Raw genomic sequence first — 13,420 nt, 5'->3', positions numbered from 1 at the left:
TTGCGCCTTGAATTTCTTCTTTGATCTTTATCTTCGTCTTCTTCTTCTTGTTCCTTTATTCGTTTCTTCTTAACTTGTTTTCCATTGACTCGAGGTCTTACTGGTTTGTCATCCTAAAACTTCTGCTGATCCTTTTGCTTTACCAACTTCAGTCTTTCAAGAAGATGCAGAGAACCAACTTTGAGAAGGTGTTTATCTGACTTCTACTTTCCCCCTTTTTGGCAACATCAAAAAGAGAGAGCTGATGATGGAAGCTATGATCAAAAGGTACCCAACTCCGAGTCTCAGAAGCTCGTAAGAAGATTCGAGAGGAGTGTGAGTACAGAGATGCAGAAGGGAAAGACGCCAGTGGGAATGAAGATGATGAGGGAGACGGAGAAGAGAAAGAGGGCTAGGGATGGACAAGAGAAACGTAGATGAAGAGAAGAGGAGGGGCGAAGAGAAGAAGGTGAGTGGGGTAAGGGTGAGTATGCATAGCTCTTTGGAAATAGTCAAGTAAGATCGGCTATGCATACGGACCTCAAAGAGGAAGATGATGGTTTGTGATGGAGAAAGAGGGAGAGTACGGGAGAGGGGTGTTAGAGGGAAAAATCGAATCAGTGACAGTCGTGAGGACTAACACTGTCGATTTGCCAGCACGAGGTCTTTGTTGAGAAGACCATGTGCGCCTGGGAATGCCGGTAGACAACAAGAGAGAGCTCGTTGTTGTTGCATGCCATGGAGGTGGGCAAGATATGTGAGATTAACTTAATAACCAGTTGAAGTAACATTTTGAAAAAGGTACTTCAAACGGTATCCTCCAGCGCCTGGCATTAGGATGGAAGATACTCTTGTCGCTGGATACAAGTGAGAGTAGAAACAAACTTGACTTCGGAGAAGTGTTGTGGTCCAATGGATAGGTCCGGCGTAGACCAAGTGTGCGAGCATCATTTTTCCACTCCATGACTTCGTTGTCATAGATTTCTCCATTGTCGGAACAAACGTTTTCTGCAACTTCAAAAGTATTCTCATAGAGGGATATGTGGAAAGATGTAAGTTGTGAAAAAGTTGCAAGTGAAGAAGTATTTAAAATTCTCAATTGAAGAGAAGATGAAAAGTTGTTCAATTTTCGTGCCTAAAAGCATTTTGAAGAAATTTTCACGTCCGCCATCACTGCAGAGGACAGAAGCTTCAAAAAAGTAGAAAAAAGAATAAAAATCATTACAGTTTATCAAATCAATGAGATTTTCGAGAATTTTATTGCAGAGGCACAGTAGTTGGATTTGATCAAAATAGTTCATCAGGACAAGTTAAAAAAATTTAAAGCAAATTTTGAAAATATTTGTCCTTTTTGGATATTTCATTTTCCAACAATCAGTTAAAGTCTTTGAAAGAGACTGATCAGTTAGAGAAAGATTTTTGAACACTTGAAAAACTGATAGCTGAAGTAACTGATGTACACAAAGTAAGTTAAAGATACTTACTGGTCGACTGAACATTGTAGTCAGTCGATATCACTTGTCTGGTTGACTTATAAGAATAAGTTCCCCCTTAGATGAATATCCATCTGGGTTGTTGGCAACATCATCAATTGAGGAACACCAGTTGGCATAGAGTCAGTCTTCTTGACTGTGTTGAAGAATTCAATAGCAGCATTAATCTTCAGGGTTGAGAAGACCGATCATTCCACAAAGATCGTTGAATCTTTCTTCCATAAGTGCTTTGGTAAGCAAGTCAGCTCTTTGAATTGCGGTTGGAATCCACTCGAGCGAGATGTTCTTCTATTCCACATGATATCGGATGAAGTGATGACGAATCTCGATGCTTGACTCTGGAGTGGTAAACTGGATTATAAGAGATTGCAATAGCACTGGAGCTGTCACAGTGTATTGGGACTTCATTTTCTTCAATTCCATAGTCCTTCAGTTGTTGGACTAGCCATAGGAGTTGCGAACAACAACTTCCTGCAGCAACATATTCTGCTTTAGTGGTAGAGGTGGCCACTGAAGTCTGTTTCTTTGATAACCAAGAAATGAGCTTGTTGCCTAGGAACTAACATGTTCCTGAAGTTGATTTTCGATCTACCTTGCATCCTGTAAAATCTGAGTCTGAGTATCATGTAAGCTTGAACTCGTCATCAGCTGCATACCACAATCCTATGTTGGGTGTGCCTTTGAGATATCGCAAAATTCATTTTGCTGCATCTATATGAGCCTCCTTGGGATCTGACTGATATCTCGCACAAACTCCGGCTGCAAAGGCAATGTCTCGCCTGCTGGCAGTCAAATACAGTAGAGATCCAATAATCTCTCTGTATTTGTGTTAGGTCCGGAGGGTCTCGAATAGGTGTATGGGGGGGGAGAATACACCTATGAGCTATTTTTCTTTCCTCTAAAAATAGAGGGATCGCAAGATAGAGATCGAAACGAAACTTTACACGCAAACTATGACACCTGTTAACTGAAATAAGTTTTGACCAACAGGGTTGACGACTGATACTGAAAACTCTTCAGTAAGGAGTTATCAGTTAAGTTACTGGAACTTAACTGATGCACGTAAGGGCTTCAGTCGAGTTTGCTAAAACAGAGATGATATAAATCTTCCTGACTATCAGATGATAGATCAGTCAGACTGATATCATACGCAGCGGAAATAACTTTGTTTCGTAATAGCCTCGGTTGAGCATGTTGTTAGTCTTAGGTTTCTCTTTGCAGTTATTCAGTATTCAGTTTATCAAAAGTAAGAACACAAGTAAGTATGTAAAAACTGAAAGCTATAAATAACACAAAGACTTTTACATGGTTCGGAAAACACTTTCCTACATCCACGGTCGGTTGATCAGACCAACAATCCACTCTGCAAGTGCTTAACTGGTGCACTGCAAATCGAACCGTGTGCTTGCCGGGTGCACACAACCGTTCCACTGAAGATTCCACTCTTCAGTACCCACACTTCACTCGTGTCGGATTTCTCACTCCTAGCACGACCTTGCACTAGGATCTCACATAGTCAGAGTACCTTCCTGAACTCCTTTACCACTCAAACACTCAATTTATTTCTCTCGAAAGGAGGTTTGAAAAACTTGCCAACTAAACTTCAAAGAACAAGTTCTTTGGAGCAAGTTTGACCTAGGCTTCTGGGTAAACAGAGGTTTGCCTAAGGTCTAAGAGAATGTGTGTAATCAGCAGTGACTGATTTTTGGCTTTGGAATTCTCTTCTTCGATTCAAGCTTTGGGGGGGGTTAAACTTTGAGCTGAGTAGCAATTTTGGCAGAGCTTCAGTTTATGTCGTTGAATCGGTGAAGATTGAAGTGATCCTTGAGCGCTACTTATAGGAGAGATCCTGAATAGATCCGTTGGCGGAGAACGTCTTCAAGATTTCTTCCGTTGGAGAGCTTTTTGAATTTGGGCTGAGGCTCCAATCTTCGAGGTTCCTTATTTGGTGGGAACGGCTATCTTGATGGGCAGGAGATGTGACGTCTCTGATAAAGTAGCCACCAAATAGGAATGACCTCTGCAGAGAGGGATGATCCTGAGATCTCTACATTTAATGCGGCTGTACTATGTGAGCACGTGGCTTCCTTTGAACGTTGGAAGTTTAGTCCGAGGAAGAATGTTTAACTGATACTTGACTTTAGTATCAGTCCGCAGAGTCCACGGAGCACGCATTAAGTAATCAGTTCAGAACTGATTCTTCAACTGATACTTCAGTTGGTAACTTCAGTCTTCAGTCTTCAGAACCGCAAACTAAACTAGAAATGAACTCTAACACTTGAGTTCAAACTGTTCTAGTCTATTACAAATTAAACCTAAGGATTTTGGTATTATCAAAACAAGACACGATATTCCATGGGGTTCCCAACAATTTGGTTGAAGAGACTGATTTTCCTTCTGAATCTGGATCCACCTTCCAGTTGGTGTTCATTGAAATTTTGACTGATTTCAGATGTTGAATACCGAACTTGTTGATCAGTTCTTTGGCATACTTTGACTGACTGGTCAGTATTCTTTCTTTGGTTTGCTTGACTTGTAATCCAAGAAAGAAATTTATTTCTCCCATCATTGACATCTGAAATTTCTTAATCACACTGTCAGCAAACTTCTTGCACATCTTTTCAGATTTGGATCCAAAGATAATGTCGTCGACATAAATCTGAACAAGAAGAAGGTCTTCTCATTTTTTTAATGTGAACAGGGTTTTGTCCACTGATCATTTCTTGAATCCTTGTTTAAGTAGATACTCAGAGAGAGTATCATACCACGCTCTTGGTGCTTGCTTTAGACCATAGAGAGATTTTTTCAGTTTGTACCTTGTCTGGTCCAGCCACTTCGAAGCCTGGGGGTTGTTCCACGTAGACTTCATCAGTTAGTACTCCATTGATGAATGCACACTTTACGTCCATTTGGTGTACTTTGTGAGCGGCAAAAGCAAGAAAAAGTCTGACTGCTTCCAGTCTGGCAACTGGTGCAAAGGTTTCATCATAGTCAATTCATTCTTCTTGACTGTATCCTTTGGCAACCAGCCTTGCTTTGTTTCTTACCACGTGTCCTTCTTCGTCCTTTTTGTTCTTGAAAATCCATTTCAAGCCAATCACTTTTGCATCGTCTGGGTGATCCACTAGTTCCCAAACTGAATTCCTGTTGAATTCATTGAGCTCTTCTTGCATTGCGATGACCCATTGAGTAGACTTCAAAGCTTCTTCAATGTCCTTGGGTTTTGTGGACGACAAGAAACAACTGAAATTCTTATCTTCATTGATGCAATTCTGATTGATGTCGTAGACAAGGTTGCACATTGATCTTCGAGTCTTCACACCGTCTGATGGTTCGCCAATGATGTTCTCTTTTGAGTGAAGTTCAAACCATCTTCGATACTTTTTGATTTCTTCTGGAGATGGTGGAGGTTCTTCCGTCAGAATTGATCTGAGTCCTTCATTCGCTTCTTGAGCAGGGGAGGCTTGACGAGGTGAAGTGGAAACGTCAGATGGCTCGTTGGTAAGAGTTTCTCCACTGAGAGATTCGCTCTTGTTGGATACTTGACTTTAGTATCAGTCCGCTGAATCCACGTGGCACGCATTAAGTAATAAGTCGAAACTGATTCTTCGACTGATAAGTCAAATATCAGTATTTGACTTCTCCAGCAGTCGATGTCTTCAGTCATCAGTCTTCAGTATTTCGTTCTTCAGTCTTTAGTCTTCAGAACAACATCTAAACTAGAGAAAGAACTCAACAGACGAGTTCGAACAGTTCTAGTCTATTACAAATAAGTCTATTGATTTTGGTATCATCAAAATAAGGATTAAGATATTTTATTAATTTTCCAACATCTTTGGAGACGACACGCCAAATCGAGAGCACTCCCGAAGCATATCTCGTCTTCGGATATAGGATCCTCCTCGACTAGGCTACATCTTTCTACGAGTTTTTCATTCTTGTAATCTCAATATAGTTTAGTTCATTGTAATTTTGATCTTCTACTTTTCTGTCTCATTGTAATACGCCCGCAAGCATTGTATCTCCAACAATGATAATTATTATTATGAATTTGAGTGAGAAGAAGAGAAATATATTTACTAAAAAAAATCATATTTTTCAAGAAAAATTATTCATATCATAAAACATGTGAAAATCATATTCATATATATATATATATATATATATATATATATATATATATATATATATATATAGGGTTGACCTTTATATAAAACCCCCCTAAAAGTAAGAAGTAAGAAACAATCTAACTCCTTGATTTGAATAGATCTAACGACTCAGAGACTCAGATTTAATGGTTATACTTTCATCAGATCCTGGATTATAAGCACTAAGTTTTACACTGTACTAAATATGAATTAACCACTAAAGCATTCAACAAGTTCAATAAAATATATGCCAAGTTCGACGAAACTGAGAACGAGACATGTAACACCAAGAAATATGTTTGTATTAAAATCTGCAAAGTTTGTTTGATAAAATAACTATGTTCAAAATATCGAAGTCAAAAAACAATGGACGTACCGTAGACCCAAAACACATGCCGACCAAATTTTACACTATACTGAATATGAATTAATCATTAAAGCATTAAACAAGTTCAATAAAATAGAAGCCAAGTTCGATGAAACAGGACGAAATCATAGTAGGACGAAATCAAATCTTCCATATATAATTATATTTGATTAGTATTTTAATAAGGAAATAAACGGATATGGTTAATTATTTTGATAAGGAAATCAATCAGCCAAATCGTGGCCATTGGATTAAGTAAATTGAATGAACAAGATTGTTTCTCACTTCTCAACATATTTGTGTTTCTCAATAAAACCTTTGCATATATATATATATAGAGTGGTTCAATTGAGAAGTCCACCTTTGTTGAGAAGTGAGAAGGTATACAAGCCATTGATTTCCCACAATCAAACGGATGAGATGCTTTATTCAAAATTGCAGTCAAAATAATGAAAATGATTCTTTAGACATTTGGTCATATTATTGGACGTTACAATAACCGAAGGGGAGCCAATCAAATGTTGCTAATTATGGAAAATATCATGCAGTCTATCTTCCCCACTGAAATTTACGTTACTATAACTTTACAGAAACTTCTTCAATTAATCAAATTATGAACGAAAAAAAATTAGAATCGTTGAATTGATTTCAAATCATCAAATCTCGATTACTTCCTGAACTTGTCAGACAGAATCGTCTCACACGAAATACAACCATATCCATTTTTTACCTAATACAGTTGGTCTATCAAAGGATTTTAATTTACTCGTCGAATGACAATGGAGGCTGGAGGTATGTCGAGCTACTGATATGCTGATATGATTCTTATATATAGTTTATGATCATTGTCGAAGAAAGACCTCTACGGTTGAATTTATTGCGTATAACTTATGAGATTAGAACTCATGTTTCGTTGAATTGACGGCAATTAAACAAAAAATCAGAGCATCAAGTTTGTAGGTTCCGTTTGCTCATGCTGACGATGATCGATGAACATGTATATATCATTAGTTTTGTTGATTTTCCTGGTAGTGTGTTTATTATAAAGAGAGTGTGGATATATCAGATCTTTTGCTGATTTTCCTAGAATTTCACGAGGACAGGTCGAATAAATCTATTGGACTGGAAGAAGAGATAGTTTGTTTGCAAATGAATTATATAAGTTCTTAGAGAAAGGTTCTGCTGTGCGTACTGAAATCCTATTTTAAAATTATGTTCTTGGGCATGAAACTCTTTGGGGAATTCAGAGAACTATTTGTGTTGAACTCTGTAGGTCATCTAATATGAATCAATTCAATCAAGTTAGTTCGTAGTAATTAGCTTGTATTAATCCGTATAAATGATGAAACCACTAGATGAGATGAGAGCTTTGAAACCATATGTTGGCTGTTTGTACTTTGGGGAGCTATGTTTCATTGAATTCCATAGTGGTAGTGACTTCAATTTATTTTATTTCAGATCACATAACAACGAATCAACATGAACCTCATTTCCCAACATGCGATGAGGCAATTAAACCATATTTTGGCCAAGTGTTTGATACCTTAGCAAAAGGTGTCAAATTTTACGAGGACTACGCGAAGGCGTGTGGATTTGAAGTCCGTATGAGTACCATTGATAGAGCAAAAGATGGCACAATTCGCTCGCGTTATGTGGTATGTAACAGAGAGGGAATTTGGAACAACGGCAATGTACCAACAACAGCACCTGACAAGCCAAAGACTAAAAAACGGAAGACTACATCTTGCCGAGCGGATTGTATGGCTAAAGCAATTTTTGGATTTTGTCCCGGTGGGCGTTACAGACTTCGTGTATTCATTGAAGGACACACGCATTCGATGGTTCCTGCTCCCACTCGCCATTTGATGCCCAGCAATAGAGAAGTTAGCGACATTCAACAAATGATCGTTATCGGTGCTATAAAGGCGAATATTGGCCCGATGCGTTCATTTCGCATGTTCAAGGAAATTGCAGGCGGTTACGATAAGGTGGGATGTACCAGCAACGACGTCAAGAATTATGTTAGAGACTTGAATGTGTACTCCAAAGATTCGGATGCACACATGTTGTTAGATGCATTTACCAACAAACAGGAGCTAGGAAGAGGGTTCAAATTCTTTCATGATGTAGATGAAGAAAATAAGTTGTGTCGCCTCATTTGGTCAGATGAGTCAGCAATTGAAAACTACAAGTTATTTGGGGACGCCGTATCCTTCGACGCTACATACAGCACCAACAAGTAATGTCACTAATTCTTGTGCTTTTCATTTTTGCAATCGTTTCGCTCCACGGGTTCATTATTTTCTATGCTATGTTCATTACAATGATCCACGAATATATATATAAGCCTACACGTATTTTTCTATTTTTATTTTGAAATTGTGATAATTCTTTTTGAGGAAACGAAAAATTATATAGTAGTATTTTTTACTTTATTTTTTGAGAAACAAAAAAGTAAAAAATGATGATTTTAGAATCTGTAGATAGCAGTCTATGTAACTATTCTTTTGACGGTTGTCATAAAATTTGCATAATGGTCTACCAAACTTTTAGATTTTAAATTCTTGATTTTTATTAATTTTTTGATGTAACTAATAACGCATTTGGCTAGATTTTCATAAATAGGCCAACCTTAATAAAAAAAAATAGATACATCTAAAATTATTACTATCTGTTTTAATCTATAATTGGTTTATTTTGGCGCATATTTTGTTGACATCTATATTGTTGATTTGCGCTTGCTTGTATTTATTTGGCGAGAATATGATAAATATATCACCCTTTCCATTTATATGTAGGTACAAATTGATATTCACCCCCTTCACTGGGAGAGATAATCACGGCAAATGTATCTCTTTTGGCGCTGCTCTTATTTTCGGCGAGGATATGGACTCATATTCTTGGGTTCTTGAAAAATTTGCAGAAATAATGGGAAATGCTCCCAAGGTTTTTGTAACGGATCAAGACCCTGGACTGAAGAAAGCAGTGGCATCATCATGGAAAGAAACACGGCACCGATTCTGCATGTGGCACATTAACATAAAGGTCCAAGATAAATTGCCAACGAGATTGAAGAATGATCCTGAATTCAGGTCAACATATGACAATATTGTATGGACCGACAATGACGACCCTGATGTGTTTGAGGAAAACTGGAATGACATGATAGAGGAGTATGATCTTGCGTCTAATAGATGGTTCTCCGACATGTACGAGGAGCGCATGCACTGGATCCCTGCTTTTTTTAGAGATGTACCTATGAGCGGCATATTTCGAACCACGTCTCTGTCTGAAAGCGAAAACAGTTACTTCAAACGTTTCCTCAACAAGAATTCTGGCCTCGTCTTACTCTATACTAATTATTGCAGTGCTCTTGATGCTCAACGACATAATTATCAGAAGATAACACTTGCCGATGAGACACGGGTCCCTAAAATGCATACAGAACTACCCATTGAGAAGCATGCTGCATCCATCTACACGAATTCTATCTTTAAGGAGGTGCAACAGGAGATCCAAACCTCATTGATTGGATGTGATATTCGTAAGATTTCACATGAAGGCGAAGACACTATTTATGATGTTGAGGACAATCTCAGTGGCCTGTTCATGGTTCGTTATTTGCACTCGAAAGACGAAGTGTCATGCAGTTGCAAGTTGTTCGTTCGTAAAGGTACACTTTGCAACCATATGTTCCTTGTTCTTAAGAATTTAAAGTTTGACAACATCCCCCACAAGTACATTGTCAAACGCTGGTGCAAGTTTAGTATTATTCGACCCGATGAAGATTACTCCGGAAAGGAAAACAGTTTTTCGAAGTCCTCATCAAACAGTGATTTTCGTTTTTTCAAGATCGTTGGTGAGAGCATCGGTTTTGTCAAGGGAGATGAAGAGCTCAGCGAGCAACTGTATTCTGCTCTTGTTGAAGTCAGGGAAAAATTTTCTAAGCTTGCACGCTCTGATAACTCAAAAAGCTCGAAGGAGAGTAGGTTCCTTGAATTCTATGGGTCTGCGCCAACAGATTCCCCATCCGTTCTGCCACCCGATATAGTTAGAACCAAGGGAAGCGGGTGTGGTGGTCGACGGAAATCTGACAAAGAGAAGGCAATGCTTCTTGCACAAAAACCTTTGCGGCTTTGTCGGAAGTGTAACACTAAGGGTCATCAGTGAAGTGTTAGAAAGATTGCAATCCCAGTTAAGAGAGTTGTCTCCCATGAATGTTTCAAGATGTCTCATAAGATAAACCCCTGTGTCCACTTCATTTCTCGCATCTGCCCACTTCATTCGCACAATTTCCAGAACAGAGTTGGATACAACAGCTGCCTTTTCTTCCTCAGTAATTAACCGTAGATATTCTGAAAACAGCGATCGCTGCATTTCAAACAATTTAGCATTTTTAGAAATTTAGTATTTCAAAGCATGGGCGAAAACCATAAAAAATACTTCATGTTCAATATCTTACAAGGACATGGCTGCTTTCATTGTATATGTCCGCAGAATCAGGATTATTGGGATCCACTGTACTATCCAGAACAAACAATCGTTGCTTGCGCGTATCAAAGCACATGACATAATGCATATCATTTTCATATACGGGGAAGAAAAACTGCAGCAAATTAGTATATTTTCATGAAATATGACATCAAAAAGAATACCAAAAATCGCTTCATACTTACCAGGTCAATAATGCTGATTGGTTTGCTTTGGTATTCCCTCAACTCATGTGTCATCGATAGAAAAAAAGACTGTTTTTTCTCTTCATAAGATTGATCGACGGGTGCAATGCAATCAATCTAATATATACATAAAAGAAAAACAACAAAGATATTTACCCCCTAATTTTGTTAATTCGGATATGATCATATCAAGTTACTTACATATATCTCAGGAGATGCGTAGAAACACGCTGGTATCTTTTCGGAACGGGTATAATCATGTCTGTTTAATATTATTCCCCATGCAGTAATCACGGACGGGCTCACTGGCACACCTCTCCTCAATGACATCATATCGTGCCTTGTCAGATGAATGTCTTTATATTGGAAAAGGATTTGATTCCTATGATTATTAAATATTAAACAAGAAATAACTCAAAAAATGTATATTTAATTGTATTAATGTGTAAGACAATTTACAAGGACTAAAAATCGTACTCTTCTCCTGGATCCTTGTGTAGTGCAAATATTCCGATCTGCTTTTCCTGACTCCACAGCTGTAACCTCGTGCATATGCCACGCTGAGTATTGGGTGAATGAAAACTCGATGAACCCAAGTGCAGACGCTTCTTTGTTGGTTTGGGTGGTTGAGGACCATGGCCCATAGTCTAATATAAAAAAATATAGATATAATAAATAGTCTGTGGACCGCAGGGGTAGCATTTTCTAGACCAATTTGCAGTTGGTAAGATACATGTATTAACTTGAAGTAAAAAGATATATGAGGACATACATTGACATCTACATTCCTCAATGCTACACGTTCAAAAGCTGTGGATATCTCCTGTACCAACAAAAATTATAAACCATAAATGATGAATTTGAACTCGACATAATAGTTCATTTTGTATACCTGACAATGGTCTTTGGAGATCTGGTTGGCACACACTAGCCCCATGACAGGGGACTGATCGCCCTGTTTACGAGGATTTCAAAAGAATTCATTTGAGTTGTGAATATCTAGAATAAATTTAATCTTATCTGTAATAAAAAAGCAGTCTAATAAAGTATGAAATCTAGTTGTAAAGATTCAAAATCATATATTTGAACAGTAGAACAATGGTTTGACGAGCACGAGTAAAAGGACTGGAGAATTTTACAAGTTCAGAGTCGCCTGTGATTCACTTTAATTAGCATGACAAACTACAAAGTTAAATATAAAATACATTTAGTTGTATTTAGATTTATTATAGTAAACGACGAATACCTGCTGCACATTAGCATCTTTATTCTGACTAACATCCAACGAATCATCATCCGACAACCTTAGATCAAAGATAGGAATGTCAGCATCTCGAATATTGACTTTCTTCTTTTCAGCGCAGGCTTTCGCGGATGTTTCATCCACCCATGCAAAGAATTCAGCAGTATACTCTATAGGATCGTCGTCAATCTCAATAACTGGTAAAACGGGTTTAGTGATTGGTATAACAATGTCAATCTTCATTCCTGTTAGTTGGGAAGCCTCTTTCACTTTCATTTCGAAGAACGGTGATTTCTTAATATGAACTGGTGCGCTGTCCACAACAATGGACAACTGATTCATCCGTTCAGCGATTTCATGTGCACCTTTCATCAGCATGTTGGTCCAGGCCTTCTCCTCATTTGTTATTGCATTCTCATCAATATCATCTCCATAAACGCTAGGCACCTGTATTGGTGACTGTATGATGCCTTTTCCAATGTATTCTTTCTTCCTTTCCATCCTTTGCCTCTCCCTCAGAGCATCACTTGACCAATTCTTTATAAGTGGTAAATCCCTCATTGTTTCGATCCCAGGAAGGCTTAACCGGTCAACATAAACCAACTATACCAAAAATTATTGAACAAATTCAGAAGGTATATTCTATAAATGGAACACGTACTAAATAAATAACATTTAAATTACTGTAAATAAATTTCCATCTGAAATAAAAACTTACAATAAGAAACAACGCAGGACCAGCATATACACTGCTTTCACCCTTCATCCAACTGCATGTATGTTGTTTCAAGCTTGATAACATGTATTCCGCCCAATTCCATCTTCTAAGCCCAGTCAAATCTTTAAGACACCCTAATATGAAAGGATGCACAGTACCATTGGGACAGTTCTCAAACAATGAAAATCCCATCGCTATCATGAAATGTCGCTTAAACCAAGTGCCACCGCTTTTACACGCAAGCATATGTTTCAATACTACCCCAATCTTAATTTTGTCTCTGTTGTCAACCCCAAAAAATAAAAACCATTGCTCAAATATGTCACTAGTTGATTGCCGCTGGAATACTTCAATGAATTGCTTACCCCTAGGGAATCCAAACACTCGATAAACATCACTTTTCGTGACCTTAAATCTCCTCATTGCATCAACTTCAATTTCAAAAGTCTGAGGATTGAACTTTTTCAGAATCCAGTATCCCAACCCCCCTGGCAAATCTTTGACTTTCAAGTCCAAAATACTCCCAAATCCAATATCTCTTACAGCGGACATTTGTGCATCATTCAGTTTAAGAAGTGCATCATGGAAAGCGGCCGGTGTTGTTCGTGTATTGAGAGTTGGAAGTTTCGGGGTTCTTCTTTTATAAACCCTGAATACACCTTGTTTCCTTCCACCAATCATGTTTCCTGCCTGCTTTGTCAAATCAATAACATTGCTCGCAGATTTCAAGTTAACAGCTGAAAGTTTTGCTGCACAAATGTTTGAAAAATATATATGTCAACGCACTAATGATATG

At 38.0% G+C, this 13,420-nt stretch overlaps 2 protein-coding genes across 2 annotated transcripts; one reads left to right on the top strand and one right to left on the bottom strand.

The window, feature by feature from the left end:
- The first annotated feature begins 6,766 nt into the window (after window positions 1–6,766).
- On the top strand, window positions 6,767–9,949 carry LOC130993947 (protein FAR1-RELATED SEQUENCE 5-like). The gene is made up of 4 exons (XM_057918985.1): window positions 6,767–6,779; window positions 7,446–8,226; window positions 8,786–9,846; window positions 9,936–9,949. Exons 1-4 carry the CDS (start codon window positions 6,767–6,769, stop codon window positions 9,947–9,949), a joined length of 1,869 nt encoding a protein of 622 aa, XP_057774968.1.
- LOC130993332 (uncharacterized) lies at window positions 9,814–13,290 on the bottom strand. Its single transcript, XM_057918180.1, has 9 exons — window positions 12,625–13,290; window positions 11,910–12,509; window positions 11,556–11,618; window positions 11,436–11,486; window positions 11,141–11,310; window positions 10,865–11,045; window positions 10,664–10,780; window positions 10,450–10,593; window positions 9,814–10,358 (listed from the first exon to the last, which is right to left on the bottom strand). The coding sequence occupies exons 1-9, from the start codon at window positions 13,174–13,176 to the stop codon at window positions 9,954–9,956; spliced, it is 2,283 nt and encodes a 760-aa protein (XP_057774163.1). The 5' UTR covers window positions 13,177–13,290; the 3' UTR covers window positions 9,814–9,953.
- Window positions 13,291–13,420: the final 130 nt, after the last annotated feature.

This window comes from Salvia miltiorrhiza, chromosome 7, assembly GCF_028751815.1.
Source record: "Salvia miltiorrhiza cultivar Shanhuang (shh) chromosome 7, IMPLAD_Smil_shh, whole genome shotgun sequence".
NCBI classification, from domain to species: Eukaryota; Viridiplantae; Streptophyta; class Magnoliopsida; order Lamiales; family Lamiaceae; genus Salvia; species Salvia miltiorrhiza.
Note: the sequence above shows the minus strand (reverse complement) of the source record. Positions and strands in the feature narration are given on the sequence as shown.